This window comes from Bidens hawaiensis, unplaced genomic scaffold (assembly GCF_021521415.1).
Source record: "Bidens hawaiensis isolate Kalapana, Puna unplaced genomic scaffold, B.hawaiensis_p1.1 tig00003244_1, whole genome shotgun sequence".
Classification (NCBI taxonomy): domain Eukaryota; kingdom Viridiplantae; phylum Streptophyta; class Magnoliopsida; order Asterales; family Asteraceae; genus Bidens; species Bidens hawaiensis.
Genome location: NW_027491178.1, coordinates 2,015,730 through 2,038,084, shown reverse-complemented (window position 1 = coordinate 2,038,084; position 22,355 = coordinate 2,015,730). Strand labels below are relative to the sequence as shown.

At 34.6% G+C, this 22,355-nt stretch overlaps 2 protein-coding genes and 1 pseudogene across 2 annotated transcripts in view; 1 reads left to right on the top strand and 2 right to left on the bottom strand.

The window, feature by feature from the left end:
- Nucleotides 1-22,355, top strand: part of LOC143623015 (uncharacterized) — a 165,490-nt gene that overhangs the window by 36,692 nt on the left and 106,443 nt on the right. The gene's annotated exons all lie outside the window — the stretch shown is intronic.
- LOC143623011 (glucan endo-1,3-beta-glucosidase-like) lies at nucleotides 8,865-10,847 on the bottom strand. The gene is made up of 2 exons (XM_077094015.1): nucleotides 10,760-10,847; nucleotides 8,865-9,956 (listed from the first exon to the last, which is right to left on the bottom strand). Exons 1-2 carry the CDS (start codon nucleotides 10,812-10,814, stop codon nucleotides 9,004-9,006), a joined length of 1,008 nt encoding a protein of 335 aa, XP_076950130.1. The 5' UTR covers nucleotides 10,815-10,847; the 3' UTR covers nucleotides 8,865-9,003.
- On the bottom strand, nucleotides 16,688-18,965 carry LOC143623013 (glucan endo-1,3-beta-glucosidase-like; annotated as a pseudogene).

The following is a 22,355-nucleotide window of genomic DNA, read 5'->3' as shown; positions in this document are numbered from 1 at the left end:
ATCCTCGGTCACTGACAACCAGCAGCCTTGCTGGCTGGGCCTACTTTATAATATATGATATTGTTATGTTTCCATGGTAATTGCAGTGTAAATCACTTAAAGTCTTCTTATTGTTGTTCTAAATATATCTTTATCAATGGTTAAAGTGAATCAAGAATCTAAATTGAATTCATTTGACAGTTATACCCCCGACCGCATATAACTGTCAGAGGTTATTGGCAGGTTTTTAATGCTTGTGAGCCGGCTCGAGCTCGGGCTCGTTTAGGCTCGGCTCGATCGAGTTTTTTCATGAGCCAATCTCGAGTAGGTAGCGAGCAAATGCGTTTTTCATTTTAATTTTACTAAAAGGGTATAATAGTAAAATTATAACTTTCTTTTCCTTTCTACCCACCTCAGGAACACATAAAATGTCTAGTTTCCTTTCTTTTCCTTTCATTTTCATTAAACTCGGGAACACGAAAGAAAATCATAACTTTTCTTTTCTTTTCCTTTCTTTTCTCTTGTTAAATGAAACTCGGGAACACAGCGTTAGAGTTCATCTTCTGAGTTTATATTCATCGGTGCAGCGTTGCTTGCAAGCAAACTTCCAATATATGTTTATTTCGATACAGAGATGCCATAACTGATAAAACAAAACAAAAATCCCAATTTGGAAATCTAACCAATTTTGTTAGGCCAGGAATGACCTTGTTAATCAAGGTTCATAAATATGTTAAAATCGATAACAAAAGGAAGAATGAAACTAAGCTACCTGTTATGTTTATTAGTATGAGAGTGTTGGCGACAAAGCAGAGAGATTAGGAGATTTTCAGCAAGACGGCGCAACCATCGAGCACCACTGCCGCTTTCATCGCCAGGATTTCAAGGCTTAGCAACGGTTTCGTCGTCGACCTCAATCGAATGATGGTGTGATTAGAAACAAAGTGAAAGATATATGAAAAAAGGATGAGTTTGGAAGTGTAAATAGTGGGGTTTGGTCCAATCACAACCATTTACTGAATAAATTTCACATTATACAACCAAAGTACACCTGCCCTAAAGCACAAATACTCCTGAAATTATATATATATATATATAAATTTTTAAGTTTATTGTTTAAAATTTAAATCTTCTGAATTTGTTTCGAAGCCTTCTTCTAGACTACCTATCAAATATCAACCGCCAAGTTGTACATGACATGTTTGGTATTCCGATTTGTGACACTGATTTTCTGTCCTTACCTTTAAAGGAGATTACGTTGGGTGAAGAATCTTTTTTAAAGCGTTGAAAATCTCAATTTGATGATGGAAAGTCCATTCGTTCGAACCTTCTGGCTTCTGTTATTCGTAGCTCTGAGGACACCGGTTTGATTTTCAAGGTTAACTTCTTGTTGCTCTTCATGAGCACAATGATGATTCATGATACGGCGGGTGCACGTACTACAACTTGCCAAGAGTAAATTGTTGGTCGGATAGATGAAGAGACTGAGATTCAATATATTGACTGGTGTGGATTATTGATCCACTATTTGAAGATGTGCAAAACTAATTGGCCATCAAAAGAAAATGTGGAATACCACTTTACGGTCCCATGACTTTCTTACAGATAAAATCTAAATTCATTACCGTTTTCATATGTGTAATTTCATATTATTTTTATTTGTGCAGAAGTTATTGTATTACTTATTAGTTGTTATTCATCCATTCACATGTATTAAAATTTCACTTTGACTGCATTTTTTTGTTTCATAATGGCAGCTACTTTATATTGATTCCACCATGTTAGAAAAATACTAGATTGTTTGTCAAAGACCAGCAATAACATATTTGAATGACACCTACCTTAACGAATGTGTATGAGTTGAACATATCACTAACGCATACTTTGGCAAATTTTCTCTTCAGCCTGCATTTTCAAAACCGTTTACATAAACCTAAACTTGTTTAATTAACTTTCATATTTTGTTTACTTTTATTTGCGTAACAACTTCTTATATTGACTTTCACATGTGTAACAGCTGTTTGTATTGGTTTTCACATGTTTTTTTATTGAAAGATGTGAGTTGCACATGTGTAACTGACCACACATGTTTAACAATTTTTTGTTACGTTAGGTTATACATTTTCTAGTAGTATATTCTTTATTTGTTACATTTCACATTTGTTTGTTTTTTCAGATATACCATTTAAACATTGAAGCCCTATTCACCAATATTCTAGCTAATAAGATTTAACTGGATTCCACTTTGAAGAGAGATATTTCATTGTTTGCTGATGATGTGAAACCGTTGGGAGTTTAGTGATAAGTTTCACGAACTTTTTAGACCATCCAGTGACAAGGGTGATGATGTTGATGAGCCTTTTAAAGATGATGATGACATAACTCTGACTAATAACAATGTTAATGAGGAGCCTTTTTCCACACATTGTTTTGTTTTGAAGGATGTGGAGGAGGATGGGGAGCATGATGTGGAGGAGGACGAGGAGCATGAGATGGATCAATAGTTGAATATATTGAGAATTCTTCTTTTGTTCCCATGTTCTATTTAATGAAATAACTCAATGGTAATATTTTCTAAATTTTGTTTTATTTTTTTGTAATTGTAGTTAAACAGTTGGTTTTTAAGATTTGCATGTTGATGTTGATTAGTCTTTTAAAGATGATAATGACACAACTCTAACTAATAAGAATGTTACCGATGAGGCTTTTCTATACATTGTTTTGGAGGATGAGGAGGCTGGAGATGGGGAGCATGAGGAAGATATCAATAGTTGAAAAATAGCGAGAATTCTTCTTTTGTTCCATTGTCAATGTTCATAGGACAAAGCTTCTCAGTATCATTCTTATTAGTCATTTGTGTCATCATCATCTTTAAAAGACTCATCAACATCAACAACCCGGACCCTCGTTAGTAGATGATCTAAAAAGTTGGTGAAACTTATCATTAAATTCCAACATTTTCACATCATCAACAAACATTGGAGCTATATTCAAAATGAAATCCAATTAAATCTTATTAGCTGGAATATTGACGAGTATGGTTTCAATGTCTAAATGGTATTCTTGAAAAGCAAACATATGTGAAATGTAACATATAATAAATATACCACTAATAAAAATGTGAAACTTAACATAACAAAAATTGTTAAACATGTGTGATCACTTGTTACACATGTGCAAGTTAGATCTTTCAATCAAAACATGTGAAAACCAGTAAAAGCATGTGTATATTTTAATAAAAAACACGTGAAAACAAATAAAAACGGTTGTTACACATGTGAAAGTTAATATAAGAAAAAAAAGTTGTTGCCTAAATGAAAGTAAACAAAATATGAAAGGTAATTAAACAAGTTTAGGTTTACCTCAACAAATTCTGAAAATGTGAACCAAAGAGGAGCTTGCCAAAATATCCATTAGTGTTAAGTTCAACTGCTACACGTTCACTCAGGTAGGTTCTATTCAAATATGCTATTGTTGTATTTAACGAGCAATCGAGTTTTTTCTAGCATAGTGGAATCAAGATAAAGTAGTTGGCATTATAAAACAAAAAAATGCAGTTAAGAGTGAAATTTAAATACATGTGAATGGATGAAGTACAACTAATAAGTAATACAACAACATCTGCACCTATGAAAACGGTAATGGATTTAGATATTACCTGTAAGAAAGTCATGAGACCATAAAGTGGTGTTCCACATTTTCTTTTGGTGGCAAATTAGTTTTGCACATCTTCAAATAGTGGATCAATAATCCACATAAGTCAATATATTGAATCTCGCTCTCTTCATCTATCCGACCAACAATTTCCTCTTGGCAAGTTGTAGTACGTGCACTCGCCGTATCACGAATCATCATTGTGCTTACGAAGAGCAACAATAAGTTAACTTTGAAAAGCAAACCGGTGTCCTCAGAGCTACGAATAACAGAAGCCAGAAGGTTCAAACGAATTGACTTTCCATCATCAAATTGAGATTTTTAACGCTTTAAAAAAATTTCTTCACCCTACTTAATCTCTTTTAAAGGTAAGGATAGAAAATCAGTGTCGCCCATCGGAATACCAAACATGTCATGTACAACTTGGCGGTTGATATTTGATAGGTGGTCCAAAAGCTTCGAAACCAATTCAGAATCATTGAAATTTTAAACAACAAACCTGAAAATTTATATATATACAATTTCAGGAGTATTTGTGCTTTAAGGGGTGTGCTTTGGTTGTATAATGTGAAATTTATTTTGTACATCGTGACCCCAAACCCCACTATTTACACTTCCACCATTTGTATCCACTTCCAAACTCACCGCTTTCTCATCTCTCTTTCACTTTGTTTCCAATCACACCATCATCCGGTGGAGGTTGATGACACAAACCGTTGCCAAGCCTTTGGATTTTGGCGATGAAAGCGGCGGTGGTGCTCGATAGCTGCAACGTCTTGCTGAAAACCTCCTAATCTCCTTTTGTTATCGATTTTAGCATTTATAAACTCTGATTAACCTGGTCATCCCTTGCCTAACAAGGTTGGTTAAATTTTTAGATTGAGACTTTTTAATTTTTTTTTATGGTTTATCAGTTATGACATCTATATAACAAAATAAACATATATTGAAAGTTTGCTTGCAAGCAGCACCGCACCAACCAATGACTGTAAACTCATAAGCATTATTAGACAGGGACTACATAGAAGATTAACCCACGCCAAAACCATGCCACCATGGCATGCACCCACGCCAAAACCATTTCTCATGGGCGGCAATGGAGGTTACTTTCACATGGCATACATTTTTTAAGGATACTTACATCGTTCAGGACCGGGGCAGCCATCGGAATCGAGGGTATCAAAGTGGCCTGACATACGAGTGTTCCGTTCGGCATCGGTTTCTTGATCACGGAAGCCACGGCCGGTGATGGCGGATTTAAGCCACGGCCTGACATACGAGTTTTCTTGATCACGGAAGCCACGGCCTGACATACGAGTTTTCTTAATTAACGCCGGTGATGGCGGATTTAAGCTTAGGTATGTGACTTTGTGAGTCCACGTCAACAACGGCTGCTTCTTCGTCCATTAGGTCATCGTCACCAGGCTCGAAATCCAGCGCATCCACGTCAGCAACGTTCGCCAGTTGAACTCAACTCAGGAGATTATCTTCGGAAACAAAATGACGGGAGTTAGGGTTTTGCAGGGAACAAGTGATATATATAATGGTTAATACTCTTTGTTATATTACGACTGGGACGAGCAAGGTCCGGTTCGGTTACTTATTGGTGTAACCAAAATAATCAATCGGTTTTCAGTTAAGTGGTTCGGTTTATTTCGGTTGATTTTTCGGTTTTTAGTTTAGTTCGATTAATAATCAAAATCAAATTTGGGCTAAAATTATTTGTATAAATATATGAAATTAAGGTATAAACACATGAATAGAGAGATAAAATAAATGAAATGAAGATATATACATAACATAGTAGTATATGAAATTCATGAAAATATGAATGGCTTGGTTTAGTTCGGTTAACAAAAGGTAAGAAAAAATTACCCGATAACCGATTTTTGGATAATCTAATGATCGATTAATTTGGGTTTGGTTTCGTTGGTTTTCGGTTTGGTTTGATTAATTGTTCGGTTATTACATACCCCTATCGCAAAGTGTTAAAAGGACTTAATTAATAAGAATAGTAGTGAGATGCACTTTTATTTTGTGAATATTGATAACTCAAAGGTTCTTTTATACACTAAGTAGGTTCATTAGTTAAAATGAGTAAAAAAAGTCAGATTGGGGCGGTTAAAACAAGTAAACGTGGATCAGGTTCAAACTAGTTTGTTAAAACATGAAGTGAGTCAAAAGTATAATCCAAAGTTACTTATGAATCCATATTAAATATAACATGTATAAATCACGAACTAAATCTTTTTAATAAAACATGAGATAAGCGAAATTAAGTTGATAAATTAAAAAAAATGAATAAATATTTAACCTTCTTTCTTTTTCTGGCGGTTAGTACGCCTTGGAATAAATTGCTTCACCTCTCAAGTCTCAACTAATGGCTTGGACTGGAACTTTCTTGGGCCTCTTAAATAATCACTTAAGGGCTAAGGCCTGGTCCATTTAAAAAGAAAAAACAACATAATTTACATTAAGTGGGTTTATCACTTTATCTGAGTGGTGGGTGGGCGCGGGGGGGGGGTGCTTGGTAGTTGACCACCCTCCCTATCCTTCGCATGCATCCTTCCTGGACGAAGGGTACATGTGAAAGCAGGAATGATTAATACGGGTTATGTGTAAAACGAGTTCAAGTTAATATGACTGTCCTAAAAAAACAATAGTTTGGTTTGGATCATAACGGGTTTTGATAAAAATAAACTTGACTTAAAATGAATTGTTTCAGCAAAAAAAGTATCAATATATGTTTACATGCTATATTTTAAAATGGCACCTAGTGGCAATGGTCGGAGGTGGTGGACAAGTGTCTATATATGATTGCAACAAGCGTGACGAGGTGCTAGTTGTGTCTACGATGGTGGTGGAGATGAAAGCGACGGTAGCAATGGTTAAAGAAGGTGGTGACTAGAGTTTTGCCATATTTGTACACATACGAAAGGATGTGAGTTGTTCGTACACGGTTTTAAACGTCAACATACAGTTAATGAAGTTGCTGATACTTATCTAGTTTCATTACATTTTTATACTCAAAGAAAGTACATAAAGTTGAGTATTATATGAATATACATGCACCTTATTTTGAGTATGGTATTGCTCTTATAAATAACATAAAATATTTTTTTAAAAGGTTAATGCATCGTGCGCATAGCATACTCTTTTATCATTTTCATTTTAAGTTATTGGGTTCAAAGTTTCAACCTATACTTTAGTTGACAAATAACTCACCTCTTTGGAGAACGAATGTCACTTCATCTTTTAAAGTAAAGTTGACAATCGTTTGGTTCTTCAATACATGTTACGTCATCGTTTGACTTGGAATGATTTAATTGGTCGTGACGTATAGTTAAATAATCAAATACATGAAACTTTGGGGTATATGACCATGCGTGCATTAGTTGTAACTAGGTTTGTTTAATGCAAGACATAAAATACAAAGGGAAATTGTGTTATCTTGAAAACACGTCTTACTCTTACATTATAGTGAAGTTCTTATCATTTATTAGATACTAGAGTACCTTATATAGTCAAATGTCAAAACTAAAATAGGAGGAAACTAGTGAAGGCTTTTCTTGAAAATTCTTTTTTCTACAAATATTAATGACTCATTTCAATCCATCAAATTCACACGATTTTGAAATAGTAAAGTCTACCCACTTTTAAAGCGAATAATTAGGAAAGAAAGATTAGGAGCCAATCTCCACAAAGTGTCAAAGTCAACTGTAAATTACATATATACATTGTACATTATAATATATATGTATATATAAATTGTTTTAATTTTATACGTTTTTTTTGTAAAGAGCAAATCAAAACATTACATAAAATACCTGCATCATATTTTAAACAAACACTCATGCATATTTATATATAGGTTAAAGTGTGTAATAATTAGAAATTGTAATTTATCACTTATATAAAAAGACAATATACAAATATTACATGAGATGGGGTTAGTGGTGATAGTTAGACCCCTCACTGTGGGGGTGTTAAGAAGAGTGGTAAAATGATATGACGGGCTTAAAGCCCCAAATAACGTGTCGGGGCTGGGCGGTAGTGCTGCGATGTTTTGCCGGGCGTGAAAGAGGATAGTGGTGGGCCAGCTCATGTTTTCAAGGGTTCCTGGGTGAGGGAATTGGGCTTAGAAAAATATAATTTAATTAAAATGGTAACGAGACTTTAAACCACAACGAGGCTTTAAAGCCACCACTTCATGTGTATTATTGTGTTATATGTGAAAGATACTTTTTAATCTCAATGGTGTGTTCTTTCTGAATAAAAGTTTAAAGCAAAACAGGTCTCCATGTGAATTTAATGTAAAAAAATATTATAAAGTGACATATATGAAAAATATTCATGCATGATAATTACCAGACTGTTTTTCTTCGTTTTCGTCATCTTTGAAGAACGTTAGCTTGATGAATCACACGGTCAATCGGTCATATATACACATCATCATCATCACCATTTACCTATTTTTAGCTTATGTTGATCTTTGTGGGTGGATTTATTGATTGAAGATGACCAGAGGTGGGTGGAAGTTGATTTGGGTTTTAATAGATTCATTGCATGCTGGCGTTACACTCATTGTCACAAAAATTAAAACCATAAAACCTTTTTTCTGTTATGAAACTCTTAATTAAACACACTTAATAGTTATATCTCCATTAGTTCACATTCAATATAAAGTCGGTTTTAATTTCTATGTCACTATATATATTGTACATGTAAAGTAACTAGATACACATGAATGAAATGTCTTTCTTCCATCTATTCTCTCTCGTTTCAAACATTTTCAACTTAAATAAAATAAATAAATCCTTAAATGTGAGCACAACTAAATCACGTGCATTTTTTAAATGATGACTTTCTTGATGTAGTAGACCACCACACTCTTCAAGATTGGAGAGCCATGCTATCCTATTATGGCCAGACTGTATTGTCTTAACCGGGTTCATGCTTGCTTCAGAGTTTGGCTTGGGCGTTCCCCCGGAAAACCATATCGTCTATAGTCACTTGACAGCCGTTGTGCCACCACAAGAACATAACACATGGTGGGACGACAACCCGGGTGGACTCTGAATTCGAACTGACAACCTCGCAAGGCCTAACTCAAATATTTTATACATTAGAAAAAATAATTCACCTCATGTCAAGGACATGGTTTTCTCTCAAAAAGACAACCCAACATGAACTAGAATAATTTCATATGCTTTCTTATATGAAACATTAAATAGCACAAAACACTTTTATTAGATTTGTTTATTGATACACAAAACACTTTTATTAATCCATTTTCACTTTATTACATAGCTATAAAACCCTTCCTTGAGCTTTTATTGTATATCCTTAATATTATCATGTCAAGTGGTGCTAGTTGAAGTTGATTTGACCATACTTCGCTTGTTGATTTGGTGAGAACAAACCAAAATGCCTCTCTTCCTCATTTCCACCCTTCCTGTTTTCATCAAACATCGCAAACAAATACGTCTCTATAGATCGACCCGGCTTCAACGGCGTGCCCGCGTTCCCTCTAACATGCGCGATCAAATTCCGAATATAGGTTCCCGCGTTTCCCACACTCGCTACCGAGCCACCACTCGAAGGCCACCCACTCTCTGACACAACAATCTCAACATTCTGACCTCCGAGGCGCCCTTGGGCCGCGTAATGCGCGTCCAAGATGGCGTCAAAAAGGTTAGAATATTGTCTACCATTGTCATTCACCACGGGCTGGGACGCGGTGAACAACGCGTACGGGAGATTCCTCCCCGGGTCACTAAAATAAGGGTAGATATTGGCCAACATTGGTTGGTTATTTTGCGCTAGAAACCTTATTATCGGTTCGATAAACCCTCGAACATTGTCACGAAACGCGCCCGCACTTGGTGGGAACGAGTTCCCTAAAAGACCGCTGTATGTAGCGGTCGAGACCTTAATTTGGTTACCAAGGCCTGCGTTTCTAACCGCGTTAAGTATATTTTGCATAGCCGGGAGTACGAGGCGTACGTATTGGCTGTTTCCGTTATTCGGGTCGACTTCATTACCGACGGCTATGTATCTAAACCGAACATCGTTGTACCTTTGGATGAAGTCCCTAACCCATGTGATGGCGGCATTTTGATCGGTGAACGATTGAAGAGCGTCGTTAGGGACGCCAACCATGAGTTCGATATTGGTTCCTCGGAGTGCTTCGAGAGTAGGTTGATTCGGGTCGTAGAGCCGCATCTTGGTTATGCCGTTTCTTTGGTAAAGGCTTACCACATCCCGTGGGGAGGGTAAGTTGTCACCGAGTTGGCCATAGCACACGCCTACGGATAGTGCATCTATGTACAAACAATTACCAAAATGTTAGTCATCCTTCTATAAAGATTTATAACATGTAATGATGTAAATCTATTAATGGAGATGTTTATACATAAAACTACTAGATTGGAAATTCATGTATTACACGAGTTTAATAAATAACATATTAAATAGCTTGTAATGAATTATGTATAAGTATTTTAAGTAATAAAACAATAATAATACTGAAAATAAAAAGAAATATGGATAAGTTGAGGAGAAATTTGTAGGTGAGATGAAAATTAATTATCTTTATCTGAATAGTTTCAAACTGAAAATCAAAGTGTTTCTAAGATATTTCAAGTTGTGAATTTATATACTACGAATAGCTTAAAAGTGAAATAAAATATGTAGTAAAAAACATATTAAACTCACAAAATTATAACACGTGATAATGGATAATTAATTATTTAATAGGTATAGGTATATTGGGAAAACATATACACCAAAATGAGTTAAAAATACAAGTTTTATACTATAATAAATATAATAAAGTAGCTAAAATACAAGTTTTATACTATAATAAATATAATAAAATAGCTAAAATACAAGTTTTATACTATGTATGATTTTGAATTTGTGATTTAAATGAATTACACTATGTGTAAGTTATATTACCTATACAACACCAATATATATTGTAGAACTTGAACCACAATATTAAGATATTGTTGGTTTAGAACTGAACATTACCCTTAATATATTATATATGCTATATGTATTTGTGTTAGTTATAAAAGAACACACAATAATGCTTTTGATTAAAATTCGAAAGAGAGGAAACCTTTGACTATGAGAATATTTACAAGTAGAGCGAGTAGTAGAAGCTTTGTTGTCATGACTTCGGGCTTATGAAATTCTCTTTGAGATCCATCCATATATATATATAGAAAAAATATATATTAATAGTCCATTTGGTTTGTTTAGATTTTGAATTTCGTCCTGAAGTATTATATGCTTTACTTTTGGTTCCAAAGGTTACATTTTATTACGAACTTGATACACTAACAAACTTTACAAATGGGTGTTATAAATGACAAATTTACCATTTTTATCGATTGAAATTACTAATAAAAGACCTCAAACTTCTATACTCGTTTTTCCTTTCTTCTCCTCTAATCATCAATAATAAACACACTATAATGACCACGACCATTTTGGCACCCTAACTCCCTAAGGCCTAAACTTGCAATACTCCCCTCTTTGTTTATGCGACCGCCCCTCATCCCTCCAAATTTCAGGTTTAGCAATTAGACAGGTGTTTTGTGTTTCTGGAACGTGAAATGAAAACGAATGTGTGTAAATATTGGTGTGTTTCGGAGATATATTTTTATATCTATTAATTAAAAGGGTAAAATGTTTCTAACAATTAAATACTTTTTAGCGTATGTAGATGTTAAGTAATAAATTTGTGACATAAGTGTTAAGTGTTTAGGTTGCATAGTTTCTAACAGTTAAGGACTATATATTAGGGCTGTTCAAAACCGGATATCCGAACATTTCGGATAGTGAAAATCACTATCCGAATTCGAATCCGAAATTTCGGATATCCGAGAAACCGGATATCCGAATATCCGGAAATAAAATAAAAAAAAGTCTTGTTTTACTAATAAAAACCATACATCATCTTAATAATCAAGTTTCCAAATCCAACATACAACCACCAAATACAAGTTTCTAAATTCAACAAACCAAACATACAACCAAATAACAAGTTTGATGGTGGCTGTCTGGCTGTGAGGCTGTGATGGTGGCTGTCTGGCTGAGTGGAAGATGGTGGCGCCGCTGAGTGGAGAGGGTGGACCTGTGATGGTGGACGGGAGGCTGTGATGATGATTGATGGCGACAGGTGGAATTGAGAGTCTGAGACGGGAGGCTGTGACGATGAATGATGGTGACGTGTGTGTTACATAGGCCGGAGACGGTGGCTGGCGCCGCTGCTATGTTTTTGTGAGAGAGAGAAGGGCGCCGCTATGTTTGAATGAGAGAGAGGAGATGTGTTAAACTGTTAATGTTATGATATATTAGGTTAGGGTTTGTGTATAATATAAAATAAATTAAAAAAATATTAAAATTAAAATACTGGATAATTCGATTAATTCGGATGATTCGGATATCCGAAAAATCATAAAACTACTATCCGAATTCGAATCCGAATTTTCGGATAGTTCGGATACGGATAGTCGGATAATTCGGATAGTTTTGAACACCTCTAGTATATATATCCAAATTCGAACATACCACAAACCCACAAACCTTTTTGTGTAATTTTTATTTTAAAATATACCAGTCAAATTCAAGTTATGTGCTACAATTATCTAAACTTTTATTATTTTAATAAAAGAAAATGAGAATTTTGCCATAGCTGATTTCTACACGAGTCTTTTAAGTCGTTCCATTACTATTAGAGAGATTGAAATGTCTTTTAGTCAAGAGTTTTAACGATACCATTGATTAATGTTATGAGTGATAACGTTGAATAAAAAAAATATCCAACTAAAACTACTAATCCATTTTTTAGTGACAACTTTTGTATATATTTCTACAAGCCACCCATTAGAAATCAGTGGCCTTAGTGTCTTCCATGATCTTTTGAATGGTGGATTATTTGTTGTTAAAAATTTTTGTTATTCCGAGCTTTTCCAAGTGCATCATCATGTTATCCTTATAATCTCTTTAATTATTTTTCCTGTTACACCCAAAAACATATTTCTAATAGTTGAATATGTCTTTTAATGAGAATGCACGCGTGCATATCGTTTGGATCTTAAGCCATTGGCTTATAATGGTCCAAAACCAAATGTGCAACTTCACGATACGAATTGATGACAACATGTCTCTTCAAATACTCCACATAAAATGCATAGATTCGATGTGATCAATGATAGAAATTTGTGTTATAATAAGTTGAAGCTAACTAAAGTATATACTTTTAACACTTTATTTTCAATTTGGTCTATATGCTAAATTTAAGATCGAATTTTAAGTAACGAGAATTAGAACATGTAATATTTAACCATACAAGTTTATAAACGGATCCCTAATACCCTTGGGAAATCCATAAGCCTAACAACAAATAAGTAATCGACTTTCCAAGGGGCGTGAATACTAGTTTGAACTAAAATTACCCTAATTTATCCAAAAACCAATTCATTTTGAATAAATTGTTAAAAGAAGAATGCTTTCTTAGTTTCTTATAAGTTATATCTCAAAGTAAATTAATAAAATTATATAATTTATCTAAAACCTTGCTAAGTACTATAAACCCTTCAAAGTTCAAACATGCAATCCAATTTAAATTTTGAACTTATTTTCCGTTGAACTATGTAACTATGTTTATACGTGTGTTATACGATATGTTAATTATTGAAAATATTTACCATAAGTCCATAACTTAATAATAAGTAAAATTAAGATAAAAAAGTACAAGTTTATATGATGAATAAAAATTAATAAACATAAGAGTAAGTAAATCATATAGATGGTCATGTGTAAATCCATTTGCGAGTTTGTTATTTTCTTTTTAGAATTTGCATATATGGTCCTTATTTTATGTCAATAATACTCTTGATCTGTTTTCTTATCTGACTAAAGGATATATGTTATTTCTTAAATAGTAATTATAGCCATTTATTAAAGACGACCTTTGTTTCGTTGTGTGTGGTTGTTTGCCAATCGAGTGTGGGGTGTGTCTGTTTGTAGGTTCGTGTGCATGTTTTCTTTTTGTTTTTGTTTTTTTTTTTAATTTGATCTTTCATAAACTCATGTGTGTATTTGTTCATGGAGGTACACGATATATGTTAATGGGAGCAAAACCAAAGAAAGAAATGATAGTATGGATATTAAAATTACAATATAAACATACATACCCTAAAGTAAAGTGTTATATGGACCCTAAAATGTGTGCTAGATGAAACTATGGTCTTAAAATGTTTGATTTTAAAAGTATAAGTAAATTTAATGCATTTAATTTCTTGTAATTTTGTTTTCGTTCCCCGTATTAAAAAGAAACAAGAAAAAAAAAACAAAGAAAACTTAAAACTTACGTTAACGTTTTCTAAAATTTTATTTTGTTTTTTATGCACATTTCTCATGCCGCCACATGACATATTGACATATTTTATCATTCCAACACAAAGACAAAAAAACCCCTTTGGATCCTGCCTAACCTTATAAAATGTCACTCTTATGTTTAAATACAAACAAACATCTATACCTAAATTTGAATGATCAAACTTAATTCCGATGGCAAAATAAACAAATACGTTGATGTATTCTAGTTTATGACAAGCAGATTATTAACTTGCCAAACATTTGAGGTTTTGGATAGATAAAATTGAACAAGGAACCTAAATAACACAAAATAACCAAGTAATCGGCTTTTCTAAGTGTGTTGTACTTTTACAAACAAAAATCACATCTAACAATAATATACATAGGATTTTCACGTTTTCTAGCTCATATTTGTTTTTTAATTATTGGTCCACTAGATCCATCCATTGACTATTGCTTAAATAATAGAGATGATTAATCAACGTCAAAACAATCTAACGAGTATTGTTACCCGCGTCTTACGGCAGTATCTGTGTTTGTACAATTAGAGATGTATAATAGTCAAGTTTACATTATTATTAAGAGTTTATCCCTAACTTAAATAGATGACCGAATTAACCCAACACAAAAACGTTGATTTGGTTTATGTTTTCTCAAAAACTAGAATTCTGAATCGGTTTCAGTTTGCATGTACTCATCCCCCAAAATCATAACCGAATATGTTAAAAGAAAAAAAAAATACCAAACCAACCTATAGAGTGGAAAAATCTAAACCGAACCGGTGAAAGTTAAAAAAAAAAAGTAATCGAACCCGTAAGCGGCATTAGGGTTTATATTTGTTAAACGTATTTGTTTTTTGTAATTTAACGTTATCGACTATCTTTTGCTTGTTGGATGGATTAACTCGTTTTACCTGAATGTTTGTTTTGCTTTATACTTTTTATCGTTGAATGTAAAGTAATTTATTTTTGCGTCATTTTTTTTACCCAAAATTTGAAACCCAAATGGTAGAATAAGAAAAACAGAAAGGAATCGAATCCATCTTGAGAAACGAAAAATTAAAATCAAATGGTTTTCAAAACCTAAAAGCGAACTTTCAATTTTGGTTCGGTTTAACCCCAATATCACCCCAAATGGACCATGCACACCTTTATGTTTGTCAATAAAAAATATGTGTCCAATCAAAATACGTTGACTCGCTTTTATTATGCAAATTTCTATATATAATATGCTACTAAAACTTGTACTCCTGGAGCTTATTAAAGCTAAAATGATGGAACGTTCATGGCTAGAGGTGTACAAAACCGGTTTTAAACCTAAACCGAACCGGTTTGGTCAACGACTGGTCAAAATCGGGTTGACTCAAACCGGTTCGGTTTATAAACCGGTTTAGAAGCTTGATAGGCCGAACTGGTCACACCGGTTCGGTTTGGTTTATAAACCGGTTTTCCTCAAACCGGTTCGGTTTTAAAACCGGTTTGATAGATTTGAAGTGGAACCTGTCATGCAATTGGCGGTTTGGGTCGGTTTGGAAACCGGTTTTCGGTTTGCTTAAAACCGGTTCGGTTCGGTTTTTTTGTACACCTCTATTAATCATGGCTTCATACGATGGTAACTTTTTTGTAAATGTGACAAATATAGTTTTGCAAGTTTCCAGCCCAACCCAATTAACCATTCGGCTCAAACTTGAGAAATACAAGGGCAGGCCCATTAACTCATAAGGAATAATGAAGGTTTGAAAATTTATTTTATCATATTGCATTGAATATGATTATATCAAATTGTTAACATGATGTTTTGCAAATCAATAGTATGTTACGAAATCAAAGCTTACAATTTGTTTTGTTTTGCTATATTAATTGAATTTCTTTTGTTATAATCTAATCCCTGATGGATAATTATCACGGATTTGAACATTCATGTCGACCCAAGTTTTGATCTGACCCAATTCGTCACTTGACCCAAATTATTATCTGCCCAAGTGCCCGTCCTACAAACATATTAGCCCAACAACGACGCAGGCCCAACATAAATTCGTTCGTAACCCAATCTGAGACCGACCCACTCGTTAATGGTCCAGTCCTCTGGTTTGAATTTCCAAAACTATCCAATTACGGTTTCAGGCAAACCCGGCCCGGTTGACAACCCCCCCCCCCCAAGGTGCACAAAACCAGACATTGGCTAAACCAAATTGATTTTAGTTCAGATCGAGTCAAACAAAATCAAAACCAGACCGTCCCAAAAGGGATATGTTCTCAAGTCAATTTCGAACTGCCGGATCGGATCAACTTGGAACCCATTTAAACCAAACAGTTATTGGATCCGATTTGGATGTTCACCTTACCTCTAGGCTCTAACTACGCCATGATGGAAATATGTTGCGTCATGAAACATGCCACTCGTTAATTGGTTACTAACTTTTAAAAGTCAAGACTCAAGATCATTTTGCTAAAGTCAAAGGTCTGGTTGTATTATGAATTATGTTGTGTACTTGTGTGTCTTGCACTTCATTTTGTGGTATATCAACAGAAATACATGTAAGACCATATAAAATAACTTTTGAGCCTCAATCAATTGATACACAACAAACCAACCCTTTATTAATCCATTTTCAACTTGCTAACTAGGGATAAAATGCAAGATATTTTATTTCACATTCTTATTATTATCATAAATCTTGATCAACTGGTTCTAACTTCTAATTGAAGTTGAGTTGACCATACTTGGGTTGTTGACTTGGTGTAAAGATCCCAAAATGTCTCTCTTCCTCATTTCCAGGTTTCCTGCTTTCATCAAACATCGCAAACAAATACGTCTCTATAGACCGTCCCGGCTTCAATGGCGTGCCCGCGCTCCCTCTAACATGCGCGATCAAGTTCCTATAATAAATTCCCGCATTTCCCGTATTCGCCAATGGACTACCACTTGATGCCCACCCACTTTCGGACACAACAATCTCAACATTCTGACCTCCAAGGCGCCCTTGGGCCGCGTAATGCGCGTCCAAGATGGCATCAAAGAGGTTGGAATATCGTAGACCGTTATTAGGGTCAGTCACCACGGGTTGGGACGCGGTGAACAACGCGTATGGGAGATTCCTCCCCGGGTCACTAAAATAAGGGTAGATATTGGCTAACATTGGTTGGTTGTTTTGTGCTAGAAATGTTATTATCGGTCCGATAAACCCTCGAACGTTGTCACGAAACGCGCCATCACTAGGTGGAAACGAGGTCCCTAGGAGCCCGGTGTAGGTTGCGGTCGACACCTTAATTTGGTTACCGAGACCCGCATTTCAAACAGCGGTATAAACATTTTGCATATCCGGGAGTACAAAGCGTACGTATTGACTGTTCCCGTTATTCGGGTCAACTTCATTACCGACGGCCAGTGGCGGACCCAGGATTTTTTGCCAATGGGGTCCCAATTTTTCCGGTTTACAAAATTTTTGGGTCGGTCGTTATTCGGGTCGGGTCGAGACGAGGAACATAATAAAACACGAAAATATGGTGTCATTGGAAACGAGTAAGTAGAAAGAATATAGATTAGAAACTAGATAGAACATATACTTTTAATTCATTTTTATTCATACCCGAAGAACATAAGCGTAAGCTATATATATATATGGTCTTACATGAATAACCAAGACATGAAAAACTAACTCTTACACAAATAAATGATTAATTATAATATACATACACAAGATAAATAATTTAAGTATATGTAAAACTCATGTTGTCATTATATATGTTGCATGGTGATAATGGTTATATGGGATAAACTAAAGTGATAATGGTTATATGGGATAAACTAAAGAAAAAACACAAATACCCTAACTAAATAACTAATATTGACTAGAATATTAAAAAAACAACAAAAATTGGGTATGGTGAGGCTTGAACCTGCAACCTCTCAAAGAAAAAACAAGGGACTTTCCACTAGACTAGTTCAGCCTTTATAGTATGGGTTCCAAGTATTAATTTTTATGGGGTCCTTACAAAATTTAATATATCATCTCTAAGTAATTTTTAAAAAACATTGGTGTCCCGGGACCCCGATGGGAACTATGTGGGTCCGCCCCTGCCGACGGCTATGTATCTAAACCGAACATTGCTGTACCTTTGGATGTTGTTTCTAACCCATGTGTTAGCAGCATTTTGATCGTTGAGCGATTGAAGAGCGTCGTTAGGGACGCCAATCATGAGTTCGATATTGGTTCCTCTTAGTGCTTCAAGACTTGCTGGATTCGGGTCATAGATCCGCATCTTGGTTATGCCGTTTCGTTGGTAAAGGCTTATGACGTCTCGTTCGGAGGGCAAACCGTCGCCATTTCTGCCATAGCATACTCCTACCGATTGCGTATCTATATTCAAACAATCATCAAAATGTTATTTATCATTCTTTTACGTGTTTATATATATGGAAGAGATCTATAAAGACTAACTATTGTATATTGCGAGAACATGTAATCTTAAATTTTTTTCATTAAAAAATAGTTGAAATGCAATGTTTATATATCTTTTATCACTTTATGAAAGTTAAAAAAATGAACAAGTTTGATTATATATATACATAACTTAACATTTGTAAGTTATATTGCGTAAACGTAGCTTACATATGTGTAGAACCTACGCAAATTTTCCCTATACAAGTCAATCAACCAATTAATCAATAACGTCCGGTATGATTTCAACAATAACAAAGCTATTAGTAGAGTTCGAGAATAGTGTAATATAGTCTATAGACATATCAATCTCAATCTTAAAATACAGAGAGATTGCTTTTAGAGAGAATTTTAACTTCGTTTATACAAGTGTGAATACGTATATACACACACATTATTACACAAACAATTGTTTTTGATTAAAAACGAAAGAGAGCAAACCTTTGACTATGAGAAGATTTATAAGTAAACCAAGTAACAGAAGCTTTGTTGTCATGACTTCGGGTTTATTAAATTTCACTATCTGCCATCCATATATATACAAGAGAAAAGTACACAAATGGTCTATATAGTTTTCTTAGATTTCAAATAATGTCCTAATCTAATACAATTTTTACCTTTAGTCCAAAAGATGTGACATTTTTTGCGTGTTTGACATTTAATAATGACATTTTTTGCGTGTTAGAATGACAAATTTACCATTTTTATTGAAATTTAATAACTTACTTCTCTCCTAATCGTCAACATGCATGATCGAACGACCCTGATTAATCTCGTCACCCCTAAAACCTCACCACCCCTCAGCCATCCTCAACCCGTCCCTCATCGACCCCTCCTCGCACTTCATATCACTAACATAACATAACATAACATATATTAAACCTTAAACTTGCAACATTGCCTTCTCGTTATGTGACCACCCCTCGTCCCGACAATGCCAATTTGAAATATAGAATTGCATAGGGGATTGCAAGACCGAATGTGGCGATGGTATTGGTGGTGGTGCAACAAAGGTTTAGTACGTATTATTTTCTTTTATATTATCATGTAATTAATAGCAGTCTTTTACTATAATAGTAATTTTTTTTAACCTTTGTTAGTGTGAAGTAATAAATTTGTTGCAAAGTGTCAATTCTTTAAGATGTGTAATTTTTAGTACTTAGACCAGGTGTAGTGGCACGTTGTGCCTAGCGTTTTGGGTGAAAACGCAGGGGGTACACCGCCCCCCCCCCTGCGTTATGTTGATTTTTTTTGTGCGTTTTAGATACAACGCGGATATGGAGGCTTTATAACTCTGGAAACACCGCCCCCTCCAAGTTATGACTACATTTGTTTTTTGTACAAAACCATAACTCTGACTGGGCGCCACGTGGCGCATAACCCCTTGATGTGGAGCTTTACGACTACACATGGTCTTAGGGGCTATAAAGAAATTATAACATAACACGTGACGCATTTGTGTATATTTTTTTTTTAAGAATACGCCATTAAAATTTAATTAATGTGGTACTATATTATCAAGCTTATCTTGAATGAAAACGAAGATTTTGATATAGGAATTTTCAAATTTCCATACTACGAGTCTTATAAGTCGTCTCATTATTATTTGTGTCACTATCGATATTGAAAAGTCTTTTAGTCAAGAGTTTGATAAATTGATTTCAGGCCTTATTTAATGATATGATTGATAATGTTACATGTTTAACGATATTGCTGATTATGTTACGAAAGATATAGTTTAATAAAAACATATGATTAAAACTTCTAATAACTTTTAATCTCAACACTTATACGGTAAACAATATACATCTTTAACCCATTTTATTTTTAGTTATTAGATTTTTTTCTACTTGCTTGCATTCATTAACATATTTAAAGAAGTTGAAGTATATTATTGTTATGTCGTTTTGGTATAGATTATGTTGAAAAGAGTTACATTCACAATAGAGTAATTTGTTGGTATTGAAGCTATATCGAGTGCTGGTACTATGACGAACTAAACCGATACTGTCAAAACAACAACAATACCAGTATCTTATATCGGAATATGTATCGGTATTCGCTTTTTATAGTTTTCGATCGATGTAAATCACGCGTCGATATCTTTTTTGTCATATCACTACTTTATTTTTTGGTTATCTTTCGGCTGCTATACCAAGTGTCGATACCAAAACAAACCGAACCGATACTTATACTTTTAGTTTTTGAGTTTTCTGTGTTTCTTTTGATATATAGCGAGTGTCGGTACCAAATCGATACCAAAACACATGGACAATTTTTATTCTATCCCCCCCACCCCACCACCACCACCACCACCACCACCACCACGCCTTCATTGCCAATAGTCTTAACTCCTCACAACAACCTGCCTCTTATGCTAATCTCTCTCTCTCTCTCTCTCTCTCTCTCTCTCATTTCTTTTAAACACAAATCCAACCCTCCTTTTGAATTATCACACCGTTTTTATAAAGACGATATTTGAATTCTCACAATTTAAAAAGACAAAACATTATCCAACACTTTGGTATCACTTGACAAAAGTCTCTTTGATTCTCTCTTATTCGAGTTTTATAATAGGATAAATGAATTACTCTGATATTAATGTTGCCATGCTTCCGTAATTTTGATTTCCTTTACCATATTAAAAAACATAGAATTAAAACTTATGTTGACTTGTTCTAGAATTATATTTTGATCTTGCTAAACAATTTTCTCATGTCAAACTCACAAAATTTCTCATGTCAATACAAAGACAAAATACTCCTTTGAATCTGCCTAACCTTAGAAATTAAAGGTCACTCTTAATATGCCGAAAATCTAAATACATACAAACACCTGTACCAAAATTTGAATGTTCAAAATTCATCGACAAAATAAACAAATATATTGATGTATTCTATTTTATGATAAGTAGATTTTCAACTTGGCAGCCATTTTGGAATTTTTATACATTTAATCGATCATGACATTAAATAACATGAAATAATACTTCTATAGTTATGTTTATGTAAAAAAAAAGGTGTATACTGTATAGCCATGGCATACGCAACACCGGCTCGTGTTTTAATCTTTTGCTTACGTACTATTGGAGTAAAATAGGACTTCTAGTTATTTCTGTAACGTACTGTATTTCCTTTTTTACTTTGTCAACTCTTCCTTGATTTGTGGAGAGTTTTATGTAATCATACATGTATATATTGTGGAATACAATCACTCAACTATGTAGGTTGATTTTATCATAAGTTTTCATGGTATCAACCATATAATTCGGTCCTCTTCCTCACCGAACCCTAATCTTGCCGCCTTTCTTCTTCCTTACTTCTCACAATCATGGCCGAATCCTCCTCTGTTATAACTAACTCGGCATCACTCTCAATGAGTACCCTTCTCCATTTAGTTACAATCAAACTTACCCCTACCAATTACCTGGTGTGGAAAAACCACATGCTTCCCATCTTTGCCTTTCAAGTTCTCCTTGGACATGTCGATGGTACTGCAGCCCAGCCGGCTTCCACCATCACTGTGGAAAACAAAATCGTCTCTAATCCAGATCTGTCCCCCTGGTTAGCAAAAGACCAAAAGGCAGTAATCATTCTCAATGCATCCTTAACAGAGGAGGTTGAATCAGAGGTCTTAGGCATCTCGGGTGCTCGAAATATTTGGCTTGCTTTAGAGTCGGCTTTTAGCAACTCTTCAGTGGAACGTATCTATTCTCTTCGAGATACTCTTCGCCAAATCACCAAGGGTAACTCATCTGTCATCGAATATAGTCGGAAGTTCAAAGGTATTTGTGATCAGTTAGCCGCCATTGGTCACCCGGTGCTCGAGATGGATAAATTCCACTGGTATCTTTGTGGTCTTGGTCCCGCTTTCGAAAATTTTCCGG

Coding starts and splice junctions, on each gene's coding strand:
- LOC143623011 (XM_077094015.1), bottom strand. CDS start 10,814: ATGACAACAAAGCTTCTACTACTCGCTCTACTTGTAAATATTCTCATA. Junction 9,957..10,759: donor AAATATTCTCATAGTCAAAG/GTTTCCTCTCTT, acceptor GTTTGTACATAG/ATGCACTATCCGTAGGCGTG.